At 45.1% G+C, this 21,380-nt stretch overlaps 1 protein-coding gene across 10 annotated transcripts in view; it reads left to right on the top strand.

Moving 5' to 3' along the window:
* The first annotated feature begins 656 nt into the window (after positions 1-656).
* ADCK1 (aarF domain containing kinase 1) overlaps positions 657-21,380 on the top strand; it is a 79,147-nt gene continuing 58,423 nt past the window's right edge. Inside the window, exons 1-5 of one of the 10 annotated variants that reach the window (XM_051806360.1) lie at positions 660-790; positions 3,011-3,128; positions 4,229-4,366; positions 8,734-8,817; positions 14,139-14,381. In XM_051806360.1, coding sequence (XP_051662320.1) covers positions 4,241-4,366; positions 8,734-8,817; positions 14,139-14,381 — 453 coding nt within the window. In that variant the 5' untranslated portion in view covers positions 660-790; positions 3,011-3,128; positions 4,229-4,240. Of the gene's footprint in view, positions 791-1,196; positions 3,129-4,228; positions 4,367-4,550; positions 4,706-8,733; positions 8,818-14,138; positions 14,382-21,380 lie in introns of those variants that run through there. The other 9 variants (XM_051806361.1, XM_051806358.1, XM_051806359.1 and 6 more) reach the window with 9 other exon arrangements.

Genomic DNA, 21,380 nt, shown 5'->3' with positions numbered 1-21,380 from the left:
CCAGAATCCCACTGGTGACAGCATGAGAGCACTCCCTCAGCACCAGGAGCAGACACGGTGTTGCCAGCCCACGTGCTATAATCGGTGCATAGGTGACTGTACTCACACCCAGCCTTGATGTGGTGCAATACTCAGACTCAAAAAATAAAATATTCATAGTGCCCCGGTCAAACCCACGCCCTTCCTCAAAGACCAGTTCTAGTTTCTAGTCAATAAAAACATCAGCGCCTCTCCAGCACCCCTCATAGATGTGCAAAAGAAGTGCTCCCAGTTTAGTGGTTTTACCTTCTGTCACGATTTCTGATTTAGGTATGTATATACGCATACATACATACAAACCTTCTCCCTGTTGCAGAGCTTTCAGTGAGGAAACACGGAAAAATAACTGAAATATCCTAGACTCTGAGGGTTTTTAAGAGCACAGAAGACGGGTTTCTGGGCAGCTGTGCCAGGCTGGGAGCCCCACTGACGGACGGGGATTGCGATACCCTGCAGTTCCCGAACTGGAGCAGGTCACAACGCCGCGAGCAGGGCTGTGAGCAGCGCGCTCCCTCGCGGCGGGGCGGAGGCGTGAACGCTGCCCGGGGCCCGACGCTCCCGGCGCTCCCCCCGCCGCTCCGCCGTGGGCTCGCCCAGGGGCCGCCCCTCGCAGTCTCGCCGCGCCCCCATCTCTGCGAGCGGCCGCGGCCGGACACTACATTTCCCGGCGTGCCGCGCGGGCCGGGCCGTACCGTGTGCGGGGCGGAGGGGGAGCGGCGCGGGGCGCGCGAGTTGAAGTGCCGGCGAGGCGGTAAGTGCCGCTCCGAGCGCCGGCGGAGCGGCCGGAGCGGGGGCGTCCGGGCCCTGCCCGCCCGCACAGCCCGCGCTGCCGCCTCGGCCCGGTTCGGCTCCTCCGCGGGGCCGGGGGCTCCAGGCCCAACAGCGATTGCCCCCGCGGGCGCGGCCCCGCGGGCAGTCCCGGCTGCCGCGGGGCTCGGCAGGGCTGGGGCTGTTCGTGCGAGCGGGAGCGGCGCGGGGCGCGGGCGCTGCTCCGGGAGGCCCGGCCCGGCCCGGGGCGCCTGAAGGAGAACCGAGAGCAGCCGGCGCTCGTGTCCTTCACGGGCACACCGGGGGCGAGGCGGCGGACGCGGCCTGTGCGGGGCTTTGGGCGGCGGTGGGTGCGGGACCCCGCTGCCCTCGGGGCTGTCGGCGCCTCGGGACAGGGCACGGACAGGGGCAGGTAGCGGTGGGGTCACCTTCGGGTTCCCGTAGGGAACCGGCACCGTGCCGGCTGCCCCTGGCGGGAATAGAATCCCGGCTGGAAGGCAAGGGAGCCTCACGTGTGCGAAGTTGTGTGAAAGTCAAACGTACCACCTCGTAGAGGTGAAAGAAAAGCTGGAGGTGATCCATCAACGCAGGGCTTAATAACGGGAGGCAGTGACATCCCGAGGCGTGTTTCACAGCTGACAGGGTCCTTAAGATACCCCTAGGGGTGTCGTAATGGCTCATTTACATGGAAAAGGCTCCTCGACACCGTATGCAAAACTGTGAAATACAATTTATTTCTGACAATTTCATTTCTGTACCTTATATTGGAGGGGGTTTAATTATTCCTTTTTTATTGGTACAATGCATTAAGCATGAAAGCAGGAACTTTCTTGCTGAAGGATTCAGCTCTCTGCCTGTTTATTGGCTACCTCAAGTTCCTATCTTCTGTTTGTGACATACAGCTGGTGGGTATGGCAGTAGATGTGATGTCACAAACTGCAAATTATACCTTCAGGTAGAAATAAGATGTAAGAACAGATGGACTTGCATCTTGCTTTCAATAAAATGTTCTTTTAGTAATCGAGAAAGTGAAGGAAAAAATAATGAAAAAGGCGTATTTTGTGTGTTAATAAAATGTCATTGCACCTTTCACTTTTCAAGAAATTAAATTTTACAGAAATGTGCAATGAGCAGAAATGGTTTAATTAAAACACATTGCAAAAAGTTATTTTTGAAGGTGATGGAGGATACGAGAGATGTCTGTACAAACGAGATTGGTCCTCCAGGAAAAAGCCCCAAAGTTTCTAGAATTCCAGTGAGGCAGGGGGAGGAGGGCAGCTTTCTTTTGGGAAGTGTGTGCTCATTTGGCTGCAGTGAAGGGTCCAGGATTATTTTCTCTTGAGTTTTGATGCCTTAAGCCCCTAATGGTTTTTATTTTTCTAATACTTGTAAGTTTTATAAGTAGTGGAAGTAGATTTTAAAAGCAGCAACCCTCCCTCCCTTGTCCCTTGTCCCTTTCCCTCTAGCACCCTTGTTTACACATTCCTTAACCCTCTTACCCCATTCTATGCTCCCTATATCACCCCTACCCCCGAATACAGCAGAAATGTTTAGTCTTTTGTCAAGGCAAGGCCTAGATTGTTGGCAGAACAGCATATCAGGGCCTAAACCACAGAACACGGTCAAAAACTGGGTGACTATGTACCTTTTGTGCTCTGATGAAGATGGGATGAACAGAGGGTCCTGAAAGCCCCCAGACCCATTTCTCAGGGGGTGGACCCAGGGCAGACCAGAGTAAAGGCCACAGGGTGGACACATCTGGGATTGGATAGATGGCATTATAAAATGTAACATCTCAGGCACGGCTTGCACACGTCTTGTAACATCTTTGCCTTGCCATAATAAACCCTTTCTTATCTCACCCCTAATTAACTGCTCCGGGAGATTTTTTCAGCACCTAACTCCCACGGCAACAGTTTGATCCTAGATTCAAAGGAGTCCTGGTCAGTCAGCTACCCATTCTGACAGGGGAAAGAGCTGGGGTGCTGCAGGCAGCTCTGACAGGCACTAACAGAATATGTCTCAGCTTTTCTGCCTCACAGTTACCTAGGCCTTGTAAAGAAATAAAAGGAAATAATAAAGTTTGGCTCAGGTTTGTGTACAGAGGTCTCTTGTGTTATATTATCTTATTTCGCTGATTGTGTTCTTGTGAACTGTTTTTGAAAGACTTGACCTGTGTCACCACGTGTTTTTTGGTTACAAGGCTTCCAAGAGAAAAAGCAGAAGCCAGACTGACCCTGTTAAAGCTTTGCAATGAGAAGTAGGAAAGTTTCTCAGTCAAGTCTAGGAGTGGGAGGATTAGAGAACTCCATCTTGATAGGGTAAGAGCCCGCACTCTGTCAAGGGTGCTCTTGAGAGCTTGCAGTGTAGATCACCGTGCCTTTTGATTTGTGGTACAAGCGGAAAGAATGGTTAACCATATTTTCTGTCCAATACCACCCATGGGAAAAGAAAAATGTACCTAATTTGTTATTTTTTTTCATGTCTGAATCCTTTAAGGTGACATAAATAATTGTAATATATATGTATATATATATAACATGTAACGAGTTGCATGTTTACAGTGCTTTATGTACTGCAAACAATGAATGCAGTGATTCAAAGTGCTTAATGTAGGAAATGTGTTCATTCCCCACCCTTGTCTCCCAGGAGAGAAAGTGATTGAGAAGTGTCTCACTTCGGGCCTGTGCTGGGCCTGTGACAGAGCCAGGAATAGGCTGTTAATTCCTGCAGATATCTGTTGTGCAGGAACTGGCACTTGAATGGGACAGTGATTATGAGAAAACAAGTCTCGCTGGATTGCTCTGATCAAGTCCCCCATGCCCTGCATTACGTGTTACTCTCTGACTGCTGGAGTCGCACACAACCTCCTGGCCTCTTCCTACACCCCTTGTCAGCAGTGAGGAGCTTTTAGAACTAGCCTGGCAGAGTTTCTAACAAGTTTTGGGTGCTCTTCATGGTGCAAGAGCTCTTTTTAAACCCTGCCTTTTTATATCTTCTGTTATCCCCTTGCAATCTGCTTATGCTGTGGTATTTTCAAAAATTTGCATTGAAGAAAGGGCCTATTGCTAGGATCAGAATTGACTTTTGGTGATCTCATGCTACCTTCTCTCTGTCCACCTGTTGTTTCTCCTTGAAAAGCTTTTGGGACCCTGAACAAATGTTTTGTTGTGGATGCAGGTCTAGCAGGGAGTTACTTGTGGATTTGTGTCCCGTAGACACTGTTGAGTTTGGAATAGCAACGAATGGCTTACGTTCAGTTGCTGGGTGATAGTTTGAGCTCTCGGCTGGGGGCAGTGCTAGCAGTGCGTCATTAGGAAAGGAGCAATTAAAACTTGGATTGTCAGGTCCTTTGGGGCTGTAGGCATCAGATCACTAAGTTCTTATTAGATGTTACAGTTGCTGTTTTGTGTCTCGGCAGGGTTCAGCAGTCATGGCGCGAAGGGCTTTGAAACTTGCCTCATTGACAGCAGCTGCTTCTGGCATCTATATGTATGGAAACAAATTCCTGGATCCTAATGATTTTGGAATTGTTCGTGTGGGCCGAGCCATTGCCACAGTAAGTTTTACCATAGTAATGTGCAGGAAGATTCCTAGATGGGTAAGGGAATTGAAGTTCACAAGAATTTGTGATTTCTTGCATTCCCTCTGCATTTCTAGTTGGCATCTGGCTCTGGAAGTCAGAAGGTCCATAGGGAGCTAGCTCTTCAAGTTCTTGACACGGTGGGGAGAAGAGACGTGAAAGCACGTAAGGAATAGAGCTGTTGTTTCCACATTTTGGAAAGAAACAAATGGAGCTACTAGACTGCAGAGAGCTGTCTCTGCTTCCCTGGATAGGTTGGGACCTTCAGAGCAAGGGCTCACTTTGGGCCCACATCTTCATCAGCAATCTTTCAAGGTCAGTCACCCAGTCACCCATCTCCTGTGGCCTTTAACAGTGACTTAGTTCAAACCATCTTCTCTGCATATGCCGCGTTTTAAATTGCAACATTTTGTTTTAGGGATCCTGGTTGTTGTATTGATAAACAATGGTAGCCATTGCCCTATGACCCTTAGTATGAGAGATTTAGAGGGAGAAGGACTGATGTTTTGAGTAAAGTGAGGGTGGGAGATGACATACTTCTGAGATTGGAGTGGTTTCCAGATTTGTAAAATAAATCTGCCTAGCATTACTGATATTTCTCAGAAAACCTGGGAACGGAGACTGCCAGCCAAATAGACTTCTGCCTTCTCCTTGGGGATATTCACTGTTGAATCTATGAGCAGCCAGGAACACGGAGAGCAGAGACTCTAGAGGGGGTATCAGTCTCCCTGTACCTCAGTTGCATTATACATCTGTCACTTCAGGCCACAGTCTCCATCATTTACAGACCCCCAGTGGTAAGCAGCTGTCTGTCTGCATTTTCTATGACTTCTGAGCACTTCATTAATGAGTTTTACAGAGAGTCAGCTCCTGAGGGCAGATGCAATAAGAAACAAGCTCTGTGGGTTGGCTCAGGTGCCACGTGCATGCAGCATCATGAACTATTGTGAAAAATGAATGTTTATTTTGAAAGGGTGAAGGCAGAAATACAAACTGTAATCTTTCCTTCTTACCTAGTATGTGCTAAGCTTTGTGCTCTGTCCCTAACCATAAGGCAGCACTGCCAGGTAACAGGGAGCAGTTCTTTCCCTTTTAAAGTGCAGAAAATTGAGGCATGGAGAGGGAATACAGTTTATTGTGGCTGGAGGAGAATCTGCTGTTCAGGCTTTTCAGCTCTCCAGTCTGCCCTTGAGTTCTGCCTGCTTGACGAGTGTTTCTCAGTCTTTCTGAAGCCACTGTTTTGTGGCAATCTTTTGTTTAAGACAAAAATAGGTGAGAAGTATGAAGTGATGAAGCTATGCTGTGTTTTGAGTGATGGTGAGAGATTACTTTCCTGGTGAATAAAAAGTAGGGGAAAGGAGATTTTCTTTGCTTTAGATGCTGGCAAATCTACAGACATGCTTGACTTTCGCGTTCTCTGCCTTCAGGGAAGCCACAAGTCATTGGCTGTAAAGCGCTTCACTGGCCCTGCTGTTGAGTGCATTAGAGGGTTCTGCACCCATAACTGTGAGCAGTGACCCCAAAAAAAACAAGTTACTAGTGCTCAGGCTTCTGCAGGTGATGGCAGCATGAGTTTAAATCTGTGTCTGGGTACTTTTCAAACAAGAACGTTCTGTCTCTCTTTGAATTCTGTGTTTCCTCTGGTGTATACGACTGCATATGGTTGGGTGGTTTCTGAAAGATTCTTTAGTCCTGCTGTGCCAGTGACCTCTGCCTTCCTAGCTTAGGGCCTGCTCCTTATTGGACACTCAGAGGTCAGCTGTCGTCTGAGCACAGGCAGCCTGACCCGCTGTCCTTCCTAAACCATGGACCAGGGGAAGCCAGTAGAGCAGACATGTTTACTACTAAGAAGCTCAGCTTAGGGCCTGCTGTTTTTTTAAATTAAAGATAAGACTCGGTAGCAAACAGGTGATTTTTGGTATTGGATATTGGGGGCATCTACATGGACCTAAAGTATCTGTCCTTCAGTCTAGACCTGTGCAGGCCTCTTACTTGGATGCTTTATTTAGTCATTGGACCATAGCCAGGCAAAAGCAGATTGCAATGAAGAGACTGTGATTCTTAAGAGCTAATAAGTTCAGTAGCAGCAGACACAAAAACTTAAAAACAGCTATGGAATGGCAAAGAAAACAAAACAAAAGAGAAACCATGAGAACACATGAGGATTAAGAAACTTGACCTGTAACTATGAGACTCCAGACAGATTTCATCTGAGTTTGATTAGAAAGATTTCAGTTGGCTTGTATTTTAAGTATGCTGGTTCAGTAGTTCTTTGCAGACTCCCTAAGAAACTTGATGAAGCTCATAGCAGAAAATTTCTTTTTAAGCCTCAGTTTACAGAACTGGCTCTTGGTTATGTATGGATAGACAGCTATTCAGAGGGAACCATGACTTGGTAAGATCTGAGGATATGTTTAGAAGCAGTGGAAGTGTATGGTGTAGAATTCATTGATACAAAGCGAAGCCTAAGTCTTTGGGACATTTGACACTGGACAGGATACAAGATAATTAAAGTAATCTGGCATTTGTAAAGAGAGGGACTGGTTGACTTTGTAGGTCTTTTTGTATCTCCAAGCCTCAGTCTCACACTGTAATGTTAATGACAGCACTCATCGTGGATGAGAGTGAAGTTCATGGTGTGGGCAGCATCATGCTGCAGAGAATTTCTATATTCTGGTGAAATTAGAAACCTGGCAGAGCTGTTGTGCATTTGCCATATTCCTTTGAGAGCATCCCAGTTGTTTTGGTTATGTGGAAGGAACATTCTGTGCAGTAACTGGAATATCTCTTAGGCACTGGCAGGGATTTGGCAATGTCAGAGTTGCCTATCATCAGGATCATCATAATATTAATTTAGTGTTTAAGATTATGATGTAATTAGCAGCCGTTTAATTAATTCCCTCTCCCTCTGTAATACAGGCCAATCTGTTAGCTGCTTCTTTTCAAGTTGGAGGTGATAATTACCCTCGTGGACCAGAGATAAAATAAGAACCAACTCAAGTCTTCATGCAAGGCTGATTTGAACCTCCCTCCACTTCAAAGTTTTCTTTGAGGTTGTGAAGATACTTTGAAAAATTTTTCTTCTGAATGGTCTCTATGTAGCTGTACAGCTCTGAGTTCACCAGGGGCAAGACAGCCTGAAAAACCAGGAAAAAAAATTGCTGTGCTCAGTTTACAATTTGGAAAACAGGAAACATGAGAAACCTAACCTCCACAAGAAAGGAGTGTGTTTGTAACTGATTCCCAGCTTAGTCCCCTCTTGGATGCTTTTTGAGCTTTTGAGTGTTTCCCTATTATCAGTTCCACTGGCTTTGTCTCAAAGCAAGTTTGAATCCCTTGCCTCCCTGGTTTTCATGATACATCAGCTGTACTTTATGCCCTTCCTGGGCATGTTTTTGATGAAAGGTGGGGCTAGTATCCTGTTCCAGAATGGGATGCTACCCTTTCAGCCAGGAGATTTTAGGAAAAATGGCTTTTGATGGAAATTACGCAAATGGTTCTTCATGGCAAGGATCTTGAAGTTCAAATGGCAGGTTAGTGGACAGGCTCCTTCAGGTGTACATTCCTTTCTCTCCCTCCAAACACGACCTGTATGCTTCACTTCCATTCATGGGTGTTTTGACTATGGAGAGAGGAACCTTAGTCATAGGAATTGTGGAATACCCTAGATCTGTTTTCAGAAATCATTGAGGCACTTAGGAATCTAATTTCATTGTCTGTGTTTGTGTCTAGCTAACAAGCTTTAGCTGGATACTCATATGGTGGTTTTGTAATTGGATATCTGACCCTTTGGCCCTGTGGTCCTCTGTGCAGTTGAATAACCCCAAAAGTACTGCTGCTTGTGCTGAACTGTGAGCTTGTCTTCACTCATTCTGTTCCCTGTTGAGCCATCTACCCAGAGTGAGGTGGTTAGGCTGGTTGGAGGTGTGAAGATGCAGCGTGGGATAACTGATGGGGCACAAACAGGGTCTGCATGGCCTCTGTTACTAGCAGCAGACCTTATTGTGGAAGCCCTGGAGGGCTGACTGAGAATGGAGTCTGCTGTGCAAGATGCTGTGCAGAGATTAGGAAAATGCTTTGAACTCCTCGAATGGAAGATAGTATAGGAGTGCCAAGGGTTGCTTATTTTTAATAGCTACATATCAGTGAGGCTCCTGCACCGTTTTTTATAAACATTCATTGAAATTGAAATATTTTCATTTAATTTAATAATGAGTCTGTTACCATAGACTTCACTGTGGAGCCTAAACTTTGAAGCCTAAGCTACATACATTCTCCTTAACAGATGTCTTATTGTTTTGATAGCTGCAGAGCTTGCTCAACATTTCTGGTTTCATTTGCAGACGGCAGTTATCACCTATGACTACCTCACCTCTCTTCGAAGTGTCCCATATGGAACAGAGGAGTATGAATTCCTCAAATCACAGGTAGGTAATAGCACTGAACTGTGTTCCTTGGAAACTGCAAGGCACAGGTGTGTTGCCAAAGCCATTGCTGTAAAGCTGTCAGCTTAATAATTCAGTATGCTTTCTACCAAATTGTTAACAACAACATTAGATAACAGCTCCATATTAGATAAGCTTCTTGCAGGACCTGCATTGCCAATGCTGAAGGCCCCTTAGCAAAAGTAGCCCCATGCAACCAGTGCTCACTTATGTCCAGTAGAGATTCAAGTACTTGGTGTGTGGGGTAAGATGCGTTTGGACTCTGCCACTGGTTCGGTGCTGCCCAGACTGGTTATGTGGAGGTCAGTGCTGAGAGTGGCCTGGCAGTGCTTTCTTATCCTGCTTATTGCTTGGTAGTGGCCATAACATGAAAGCTGAGGGATTTAAGTAGGAGGAGTGTGTTGAAAGGGAAATAATAGGGATCAATCAGACTTGCAGATCTCTAAGGAAATGAGAATTGTGTGAAGAAGTGTACATCTCAGTGAAAAACACATTGTTGTGTTTTGATATCAGTAATTAACATTAGAAAATAACATTCTAATGTAATTAACATTAGAAAAAACATTTCTAGTGAGAAGGAAGATAAGCACCCTTGTTGCTCTTCTCAAGTCTTGTGCTGCACCTTTATTCCAGCTTACAGCCCTCTAGTACCTTGAGTTGTGAATGACACCTACTTTTAGCTGAGTGCATGTGGTGTATGTAGCCAGGGTTTCTCTGCTATTCCAGCTTCAGGCCTCCTTGGAGTGGGAAATATGGCTTGTGCCAAATTAGACCAGTCTGCATAGTATGTTTAAATTAAGGTCTTTAACCTCATTTTTCTTCTTAATGTGTGTAGGATTTAGGCCACTGATGTGGTCATACTGCATGGAGTGGTGCTCTCCAGGGATTCTCAGTTTGGAGGGACTGTAAAGCTGGAAACAGTGTTGGGTAAAGTAGAAATCAGTGACATTGGTCTCCAGTATGGTTTAGTATTCCTCTGGCAGAAAATCCACATCATCTGTATAGTCTTAGTGTATATGGAATAGTTTGCAGAATGGCTTCCTTGAGCTTGTTCTCATTCTCTCCTGCCTGAAGATGCTAAGCTGTTCTGCTGTATCTCTCCATCCCAGCTGAGAGGCACTGATGCCCTGGAATAAAATGGAGATAGATGTGTGAGAGTCTGGAGCTTCACTGTTCCTTTGAAATCTGGTTTGCAGAAGGGCTGCTTGTAGCTTTCTTAAGTGATACCCAAGTTATGGAGTTATCAGTGCTGTGGACAGCTTATCATTTGGCAGAGTTTGCAGCAGCCATTGCAAACTCCTGACCTTTTGCTGTGTCTCCCCATAGCTTCATTAACGTCTGTCATGCAGGTTTTGATGGTTTGTTAATCCGTGCCCCAGGCAGCCAGAAAGGGCCCTGTTTCCTGGTGCTACACAGAGCTGCACCCTCCCTGTTGGCAGCCAACACTAGCTGAGTCAGCCCCTGTGTGTGGCAGAGCCAGCAGCAAGCACAACATGCCAGCATGGCACAGGACTATGTGGCATGGCCAGCACTAGCCTATGGCTGCATGAAGGGGCATGACCTGGGAGATAAGAGGAAGTAGGCACAGATATAGCACAAGTCAGTAAAACTTGTTGGCCAGTGGAGGCCTGTCCTGCTGTTGGCAGGTGTTATGGAGTGCCACCACTGAGCTGGCAGTGACAGCACTTCTGGGTTCCTCAGCAACATCCCTGTAGAGCTTGTACTAGTGAAGCATCAGTTTGTCATGGGAGATTTTTTTGGGCCTGGACAATTGCACACCAAACCCTTTATCTCAGTGCAGTTCTAAATGAATGGCAACTACATCTTTACCATCTTGCAGCTCTTTTAACTCTCTGTGGGAGTTTGTGGTCTTGTACTAGCTCAGAATCACTTTTAAGAAGTTGCCCCATTGGAATTGGTACTAAAGATTACTAACTGGATGGGGCCAAGAAGATGTGAATTCCCCTCCCAAATAAGTGTTGTGCATTAAGGATACTTATCCAGATGTTGCTTCTACTAACTTCTGCCCTGGATAGTTCTCTGTTGCTGTCAGCCATTCATCATACTCTCTTTGCTTTCTGTCTTTCCAGTGGGGCCAGTTTAACATCCTCTTCATAAACTGAGAGTTTGGAATTTTCTTTTAAGCATATGTATGAATTGGCTGCTGATTTCCAGAATCAGTTTTGGTGCTGTGCTAGAAGAGAGATTCTGTGAGGCAGGGTGTGTGTGTGTGTGTGTGTGTGTGTGATAGGGTGGCCAAGGACTGCAGATAGTGCCAAAAGGTCTGAATGCAGCTGCTGTGCCTCTGTCTCCGGTGAGGCGATGCAGCTCTATATGTGTCTGAGATGGGAGTTTGCAGCTGGGAGTGGCAAAACACTTTTTTTCTGTGGATCTCCTCCTGGTACTCAGTAGGTACTGCTGGGTGCTACTCCAGTGCAAATAATGCTTAACTTGCTCTCCATGGATTCCCAGCAAGCCATTAAATTGGAGTCTGTAAATTACCCATGGCCTCAGATGAGAGACGGGAAGCTTCAATGGCAGCACCAGTCTCTCAACCTATTGGGGCCAAACAGGGACATAGTCATTAGGAAGCAATTAAATGCAAAACAGATTAAGAAGAAAATGGGTTCCCCATGGACTTTTAGCCAGGTTCCTGATTAGCTCCAAGGAATTATCTTCAATCTTACTATATCTTTCTGTCCCTCATGGACCACATTCGATGCTAATAGTCTCAACCCCTCAGTTCTCAGCACTTTTTTATGGCCAGCAGATTGGGGGTGTTTTACTGTTTACCATAAGGCAGGGAGCACCATGATGGGAATTCACCATGTGTCCTGAGGTTGGTTCTCCTGTCAACCAGGAGATAAAAGAATCCAGTTAGCTGATGGCACTCACAGCCTTTCCTCAGCAACAACCAAGAGAAAAAAAATGTCTTCTCTTTTCCATTCCTGTGTGTTGCAGGAATGAATGTGCCTAAGTGCTCAGGCTTTATGTCCTTCCCAGTGGTTGCTTCATCTCACCACTGGTGGCTGGACCACATAGGAAACTTGATCTTTCTCCTAAGTTAAAGATCCTTCCTGGGGTATGTGCCCTTTTCCTGCATATGATGATAATGCCAGTGTACTGATGTCAAGGCCAGTGGTAGCTGTGGTTGGCCCCAAGACATCTTATGTCTGTAGGTCTAGTGTCAGGAGCATTAGGAGAGATATGAACTTTCTTCAGTTCATGTCTGTTTCATTAAATGATTCTGGACATCTTTGCCACATGTAAGCTTGGGCATTTCTTTTAATTTCTGCCCCTGCTTGCACTGAGTCAGAGGAGAAAGGAGGGCAGCCTGCTCCATGCCATTTCCTTAACTATTGCTTTCTCAGCAAATGATTTTGTTTTGTAGAAGGCTACATTTCTCAGATGTTCTTCTGAGTCCTTGAGTGTTGGCTTTTCTGAGTGTTTGTCTACCCAGTCTCAAGTCAGGCCACCTTGTGACACTTCCAGCATGCCTCTCATCGTAGCATCCGGATGTCTTGGCTGATGCCTCCTACGTTGCTGGCATCAATTTCTGTTGATTCTGCTATCAGTCAGGAGGTGTGTCACAACGTGCAGTTTGCTTAAGGGATTCTGAGTTGTTGTCAATGTAGTAACAGGATTGCAATGAGTCAGTTGTCTTGCAGATTTTGGCACAAGTGGCCACAGTTGAAAATCTTGAGCAGGGCATTTTTGTGTCGTTTTCTTCTGTAAGACAAAAGGTTACTGCTTTGAGTGTGGATACAGGTGGGGGTTTTTTAATGGAGAGAAGATAGCAAGGAGAAAAAGGATCTGTGATCAAAGTATCTCATGAGACAGTGGGAATCCATTCTTGAATTAACTGTTGGCTACAGAATTGCTTTGTCAGGGAAAGCCATTTGAGGAAGTTAATTAAATATCCTCCTTTCGAGAGCAGAATGAGGATGTTCTCCTCATTCAAACTTAAGGTTATCAGGCTGTCAGTACCTGGGCAAATATTTGGAAAGCATAACCTTGTGCCATCATTATACAGATACAGTTTCTTGTTCCTTGGAGGCTATTCCTGGCATTTGTTACGTTTTCTTCTCACAGTGGAGTGGGTGTTTTGAGAATGAGTTTTGTCTCACAGTGAAGTTGCCCAAGTGATGGATCCTGGAAAGAACAGAAGTGGGTATACATGTGTGTGTTTTTCAAAAATAATCTGCAGTTTCTGAATAGTTCAAACCAATGAAATAACCTGTGTCTTTGGACTTCCCTCATGATTCAGTAACTCTGTGTGCCTTAAATAGTAAGTGATGTCCTAAAATAGTTTCTTCCTGATGGAGGTGGACTGCATCTGCAGAGAGAAGTCGCCAGGAACTCTCCATGGCATTCCTTCAAAAAGGCAGCTTTGAATGGGGACTGTGGGCTATTCTACACCACAGCCAGTGTGTGCAGTGGTGGCTCTCATTGCTTGTTTCAGCCGGTGGTGAACCGAGGTGAGAAGCAAATAGACTTCCCTATGAGACATGGAATAACCATTAGGTGGCAGTGACTTTCTGTCACCAAACTAAATGGAACCAGTAATAGAGAGGTGAAGAGCTTCAGAGCCCATCCACAGTCCCTGAGCTGATCATGTTTGGTTGCCCTATTATGGGCTCCCCAGGATGTCTCTTCATCTAAAAGGCATGGTCAACACTAATGCCGTCTAAAAAAGCTACTAGCAGGGCCAGCTGGTGGCTTGATTACTCTACATTTTGAGCACTGCTGTCTAGCAAACTTCCTGCCAACACATAAAGCACAAAAGCTTTGCACTGAAAACACATAACAAGCTGTAAAATAAATCTTATAATTATATGACACTTCCTTTTCCTCCTTGTGCTTTCTAGAGTGGTGTCAGCTGAACGCTCTGGCCACAGCATCACTAGGTTTTAATTTTGTAGCATTAGGAAGGTCCTTTTTTTTTCTGGGATGTGTGCTATGAAACAAGATGTTCTTCACTCATCTGCAGTGATTTATTCAGAGAAATGGGCCATCTACTGTGACATTTTTGGAGGAGGAAGAAGGACAGAAGTGAGAGAAAAGAGGCAGTGCCTCATTTATTGTACCTTTTTTCCTGGCTGTGCACTCCTGTCCCTGAAGTGCTTTGCTCCAGGAGCATGAGTATGAGTTGACAGGCACACCGCATGGCTGAGCTGTCTCCCTCAGCTCCCCAGCAGGAGTGACACTGTGTGCCTTGGGAGCTTTTAGCCATCTCTCCTCCAGGTGGGGCTATCCCTTTTTATTTGAATCCCCGAGGACCTCATCACTTTGCTTCCTTACAGCTACCGAAGAAGTACACAGTAGCCAGAGGAGTATCTGAAGAGTATCCCACCCGGTGCAGTGAGGAAACCATTAGGAAGCCCTTGAAGAATGCAGTGCTGCAAGGAATTTGCATCATAAGAAACATTATAAAAGGACAAATGGGAAGTGGAGGAATAATCATGTTTTATTTAATGTTTGGACGTCGCCTTGAGTCCCAATGTGAAATGAACAAAAATGAATACTCAGCAGTACAAAGTGAAGAGGTATGGCAAGAGATGGTATCTTCTCTGAAGAGCTCATGTTTGATTTGCCTAGATTTCCACCCTAGATGTGAGCGGTGCCAATGGATGCAAACATAGGATTTCTCAGAGGCTTGAAGGTCTGTGTAAAGAGGGAAGGAAACAAAAAGCAGAAATTGCTTAGGGTGCCACTGTAAGTGACTTAAGGCTGATCCCACTGACTTTGGATGAGGCCCTAATTCGGGATATTTTCTTATTAAGGACTGTGTAGCCTTGAACTACTGGCCAGTTTATATGGTTGTTGGGGGCCACCTGTAAAATCAGTAGAGCTGACAGGTAGTCAGTACTTTAACCTATTTTAAGAACAGGAAGACACCTGACTTGAGAATAGAAATAATCTTATCTGAGACTAGGAAAAATAGATACCTGAAAATTTCTTTTGGGGATAGAGGCATATCAGTACTTGCAATGTCAAACTGGACTTCTTAAGTGTTGTTTTATTTGCCCTTTGAGTCCTTAATAAGATCCATATTGTGGATTCTGTTCCCTTTCCTAAGGTTGTTGTAGTCAGCTTGCAATGAAACACCATGTTGAAGGACCCGAAATTAGGAGTACAGAGATGTAAAACCAGGAGTGAAGAGAGTAGTGTGGTGTGCAAAAGATATTTCATGTATCAGGCCAGGTTGGAACTTCAGAGCAGGACTGAATGCTGTAGATTTACTCCGCTAAACCAGTGACCTTATCACATTCTCCCCAAAGTATATCTGATAAAAGGATGTGCTGGAGGGTAGCTCACAATTATCTTACCTGTCAAGCCAGTGTCTTCATTTAGTCAGTTAAGTCAGTGGTGAGGGAGTTGCTGTGATGGGTGGTGTCTTGCAAACGCTCCTCTGGACTTGGCAATGTGGGAAGTGTCTTAGTGAGTTCCAGGCAAGCTCTTTTACGTATGTGGGGGCTACCCTGTTTGCATACTTGAGGGAAAGGTGTCTCTGAATGGAACTCCGCTGTATTCTTCCATCTGATGCCTCAGAACCAGGCAGGCTGAGGAAGCCCTGGGGACTAGGTTCCTCTTGAGCTGGGGCAGTTGCTGATTTAGTCTAGGAACAACCAAAAAGTAATGTTCAGTACTAGGTTTTAAAGCTAGCCTTGCTTTATTTACTAGGGTGTTCAGGTGTCCTGCCTAGAAATCTCCATTTCTGTGTATCTGGACAGACACATCTGTGCCTGTAGACATGTGCCACTGTGTTCGGGTAGGAATACTTCTGGTAAAGTAGCCACCTCTGAGACAGAGTCAAAGGTTCAAAGATGGCTTTAGAAGAGTCAATCCAAGATAGTAATCACATTCACTGCTAGACTAGTTAAGCCTATTTTTGGTCCCATACAACTGGCTTGAGGTGTCTTTATTTTTCTTGGTTTTTTGCTTACTTGTATCTTTTTTGGCTTGAGAGCTCTGTTTTGGTGGCTGCACATTGTGCTGATGGTGCACCATTCAGAGCAGCTTGCTGCTCCTTCCTCTGCAGCAGCATCATCTTGGCAGGCCTGACACCAGTAACAACTTGTTTTTGTCAGTGTACTGAGTCGATGTGACACAGGAGGGGCCCACAGTGAGCAGATAAACATAGTGACAAGGGTGGTCTTTTTACAGCCTCCACTCTGTTCCTAGCTCCACTTTAACAATGAATTTGCATGTGAGCCTGCACATATATGTACCTACCCAGTGTTTTATGAAATGCCTCCTGCCAAGCCTGGATGCATTTACTATCTTGCTAGTTTTGCTGAATTTAGAGGTAAATTCACTGAAAAGGTCACTAGCAGAATTGCTTTTCAAAAAAACCCCATCTCCTAGAATGTCTTTACGGCCCTTGCAGTCTCTGTTTGAAAATGTACTCATTTTGAGTAGCCTGTGAACTCTGTTACTGTGCAGCCTGTTTGTTATTGTAGGGTTTCTCTGAACACAAGTTGTTTTTTACAGAATTGCTGAAGGGCATCAGGCTTTATTTATCATAGGACTGTTGTGTGAAGAGAAGTAGGGAAGATATGCTTTCCTCCCTTGGGCTCTTTCCTTTGCATTCACAGTCAGGCAACACAGCTGGGCATTTCCAGAGCCCAGCAGGAGCTGTTTAATCTCTGCAGTGCTCTGGTATCACCTGTTCTGTCTCTCCTCTTCCTCTCCAGGACAACTTCCCTGCTTCTATTTCTTGCAGCAAGCTGAGGTTTTGCTGTGGCAATCTGAATTGGGAGTTATTCCCTGCCAATATACAGAGTGGTGATCCTTGACAGGGGAATGTTATTAAATTGAAATGATGGCTCTTGAGTGATGGGGAGTGAGGAAACAGCAAGGCCATTACCTAGAACCTCGCTTTCCTCACCCTGAGCAGGTGCTTGTCTGGGGCTGTGTGCTTGAAGATGAGGTGGCTGCAACTTCATGCATGTAAGGGGCTCCCAGAAGCTGGTACCGCTTGTCTCCCTGACTGGCAAGGTTAGATCCACTGCAACTTTCCTTGACTTCCACTCTCCCCAAAGGCTGCAGGCTAGGGACTGAATCTGTATCAGGAGTGAGGATGATGTTTAATTCTTTTAAACCTGTGTTTTGATTTTAGGGTAGCGAGTGCTTGGTAATGTGGTTGAGGACTGAGCAAAATAGATGCAGAAGCAGCTTCATGTGTGCATCTTTCCTGGTGTATCCCCATCTGAACTCACAGTTTCCCACACTTGCCCTGCACAGCTGACCTCTGTTCACTTGCACTGCCATCCTCTACCAGGCCTGAATCAGCTTCCTGCTTCCTCCAGCTCTGCCCTTACCTCTCCCCACTGGTGCCTCAGCCCTGGCTACCACTTCCCTGACCCCCCGCCATGCTGCTGGCAGATTGGATACAGGTTTACCCCACCTGGCTTTGCATTCCTTAGTGATTTATGTGGGAAAGATTTGCCAGGATCTTAATTTTCTGAGAGAACTAAGACCCAGGTGCCAAACCCAGGCAGGACAGCTCTCCCAGGCAGGACAGCTCTCCCAGGCAGGACAGCTCTCCCAGGCAGGACAGCTCTCAGGCTGTGGTTTTGCACACTTGTGTCAATGACAGCCAAGACAGCAGGTTTCCCCTTCCTATTCCCTTTCTGGAATAGGATTCCTAGATCTGGCAGAGCTTGGTACTCATCTGAGGAGGTGAGCTCCAGTGAATGCCTTAGCTTCATTTCTGGAAATCTCACACCAGAAACAGTCAGATGTCAGGTCCCATAACATGCTGAAATCCAATGAGCTCACAACCCAAGGAACTCTTCCATTTACAAACAACCAAGAAACCCATTGTATTTCATATTAGTTTGGATAGTATGGAAAGACTAATACAGACATGAATTTTATTTGAAGGATACTAAATTTAAATAAAGCAACAAGAAAGAAGTCAAGCTCTGTCCTTTTGCAAAATCTTTGAAATGGTGGGATATGTGTGTAGGCAATAAAGGAAAGTTCCTTTAAATAGTGCTCACTGCTTAAAATTGTTGGACATATGTGTAGTAAATTAAAGAAGCAGCATCGTATCAATAAGACCATTTCCTCACATGACCCCCATCCCAATGGCAGATGCCCCTCCTTCCACCTGCATTGCTCAACAAATTTCATCTCAAGAGGGGAAATGAATTCTCAGTTGCAACTGCCTAGTAATTAACTGCACTGTAATTCTGATGTGCAGTGCTGTCACCCACCATCGGGTGGGAGTGGAAAAGGCACTGCATTTTGTTGATGGTTGAACATTTGTTTTCCCCATCAATTTGACACCAGAGGTAATTGCCATTCCTGAAATATTCTCTCACTACTGTTACAAAGCAACTGTTCGGGACAAACTAATTATGAAGAATCTTGTTATGACAGATTAATAGGCCAACAGAGGAGATTTCTTTTTCTTCTTTTAGGCAAATGAACAGTAAAATCTAGCAGCTCCCATACAACTGCTAGAAACACATGCTTCTCTGTAAGCCAACATAGTTTTTTTTGGAGATGGGAGATTTGCAAAAGTAGGACTAGAGTATAGAATGAATTTCCAAGCATGCTTTTACTGAGCTTTTGGTTTCCCAATATTATGTCCCAAAATGAGCTTGAGTCTGGGCATTGCCATATGGAGGGGAGGTTTTCATGGTTAGTATTGGACCAGTGTCTTCTCTCTGCATCATGGTTGAGCAGTGTCATGAAGGCTTGGAAGTGAGGAATGCTGGACTTGTGGATTTTATGGATTTTAGAACAAGACACCAAATCATTATCTGGACTGCTTTATTGCCACTAAGGGTTCTCTCTATCAGGGAGGTCAAATCTGATGTGCTGGTTGAGTTCCAAGTGGCCAGTGATGTTCCACCTACTTGTGTCCCCCTGGAAGTTGCAGACTACCTGCTCCAAGTTATTCTTGTGGGGTGCTTTCTGGGAACTGTTGTGGTGTGGCCCAAAGGTGGCTGCCTTCCTATAGTAGAGGGGATTGAGGCACCTTGCCTCCCCATGACTGAAGCATTCTGTCAATGCTGAGAGGAGGAAGACTTTGTATTTCTCATTACTGTGTTTAAAAGCTCACCCAAGGTATGTGTAATCGGGCCAGCAATCCATGTAGACTTGGTAACTGTGCTTTCAAAGAGGCACTATATCTCTATATGAGGTATGTATCTCATAGCTGACTGGCTACTATGGCATGCTAGTGAATGCCAGGTGTTGATAAGCAAACACTTAAGAAGGAGCCAATTTTAGGCTTCAGAATAGGCATAATGTAGATTTAAAGAAGCTCCTGGATGAGACCTGTTCATGTTGCCAGCTTTGCCTTGATGTCTCACTCAAGTCACTCATCAAAGGCAGTAGTCACTCATCAAAGGATCTCTGTAGTTAGGACTGAGTTCCGTCTTACCATCTCCAGCCAAGTGCTTGTCCCTGCAGCACTCTGTCCCTGTCCAGAAAAGGAGCCAATCTTCAGTGGTAATCAATGCACAGCTCCCTTCCGTGCCATGATCTCCTTAATGAGAGAACAGTGAAGCTCCACTCTTTCCCAGAGACCAAATCAAGACCATGTTTACCCCATTTTCCATCTTCTCCTGCCTGCTGACAGCAACTCCCAGTTTCACTGTGACTTCATTCTTCTTCATGGGATCTCTGTCTCTCTGTGTGAAATATGTAAATGCTTTAATATTAAATATTTGAGGCTAGAAGTCATAGATAGCATTGGTTTCAGATTACTAGCATCTGATTTAATTTCTTTGCTTTATGTCCATCTTGTGTTGTGCTAATTCTCTATGGTCCTTTTTGGCATGCAAATTTTGTCTTTGGGAATATACACAGTGCTGATTGTACTTTGCCAGCAAGGTCTGATTCTTTGGAGGATCTTTGTCAGTATTATTGTTCTGTCAGGTTTTGCACCAATTGCCTTCTGTCTTGAGTTAACTGTTTGCCTTCTAGCCAAGGCTAGACATTAGCCATCTTTGACTAGCCTGTCAAAGGAGGTTGCCTCTTGCCTGTTATCTCCAGTGCAGTGTCATCTTTGTTTTTTCATGTCCAATATTAGCCTCTTGTACTATATTCTCCCCATTCTGCAAAGCAGTGTTAACTTTTGCTTATGCCAGATTCAGACTGAAACATCTGGATTCCTAGATGGTGATTTCTTTTTAAAATTGTGGTAAATGCTGCCCAATATGCGTCTTTCTCCCCACTAAAGTTGTAAGTGAGTAGTGATGGACTAGGCTTCCCTTACCCTGCCCTTTGGGGTACTTGCACAGGAGAGCTGTGGTAATAAGCATCTTTTAAATCAAGAAAAGCCACCCTAGATTTTTACTTGATAAAGCACCTTGCCTGATGTTTGTAGTTGCTTCTCTGGAAGGATGGAGGATAAACGTAGGGATGTCCCTTCATGGGCAATAGTGCAGAAATCTATTCTATAATGTTGTAGACTGAACCACTCTTAAATATTGACCAGAAACACTGATCCTGGATGAGATCAGTAACCTGCAGGTGGAGGCTTTCTGCTCCTTTTCTTCTTGTCTGTATGCACAGCTCCCCATATACCGGTAAAGTTTTCTGTTGCACCCAATTCCTTGTAAATAAAGTAATGACTGACAGTGAGTCTACAGGTGGAAGGACACTCTGTTTCCTTAAAATTAGAGTGTGACAAGACATCCAACAGCTTTACTGACTATTTTACTTTAGGTTCTTATATTTGGCATTTATATTTGCCTCATGGATGCTCATTCGTCTCTAAGAGGAGAGGGAAAACTCAACAACTGGCAATGGTAAGGGCAAAATGTTGAATATATAATTGTATATAAAGATGATCTCAGTTTTATTCCCCTCACAACATTGGTGAGGCACAGCCAAGTGCAGGGGAGGCATGTACAATGTTGTTCATTGTGATACCAGCTGCAGTAAAGGGAATTGCCTCTGGTACTGCTGGGGGTAATTCCTTCTGCTTCTTGTGGGAGCAAAAGCAATCTACTCTGGATAATGAATAATCAACATGCGGCCTCACGCGGGCTCTCCTTTTGTTCATCTGAGTTTGGTGCCATGTCAGATATTTATCTTTTACTTCATTAAACTGCTATCTCGTGCTATTTTAAAGTGGTCCTCTCAAAGCCAATGTAGGTTCTCTCTCTTCCTTGTGTTCCCAGCATCCACAGCGATTCAGTAGACCAAATGCTGCCTTTACTGGCCCCACAAAGCCAATTTTTTCCAAATTCCCCTTCCCTTAACAGCTGCAGAAACCTATTGTTTTCAGTGAGAAAGCACAGGAGTGGCTGCAAAGAAGGATCTGACCTTCTAATTGCAGTGTAACAAGTCTATTGATTGTATATGAATCAGAAGGGACACCAGCTCAGCCTCCCATACTGGTGACATTGCTGGGATGCTAATGGACACCAGCTGTCTTGGTGTGGAGCTGTGTAGTGTCAACTAGATGAAAAAACTGGAGTTATTTATATATATTTTTTCACTGAAGTCAGCAGCTCTGACTGATACCCTAAAGGGAACAGACCTGCTGAGTAACAAGGGGACATTCTGTGTTTGTT

Source organism: Manacus candei, unplaced genomic scaffold (assembly GCF_025592945.1).
Source record: "Manacus candei isolate 608988 ecotype Guabito, Panama unplaced genomic scaffold, ASM2559294v1 h1tg000067l, whole genome shotgun sequence".
Lineage (NCBI taxonomy): Eukaryota > Metazoa > Chordata > Aves > Passeriformes > Pipridae > Manacus > Manacus candei.
The sequence above is the reverse complement of the archived record's forward strand: the minus strand, read 5'-3'. Positions and strand labels throughout refer to the sequence as shown.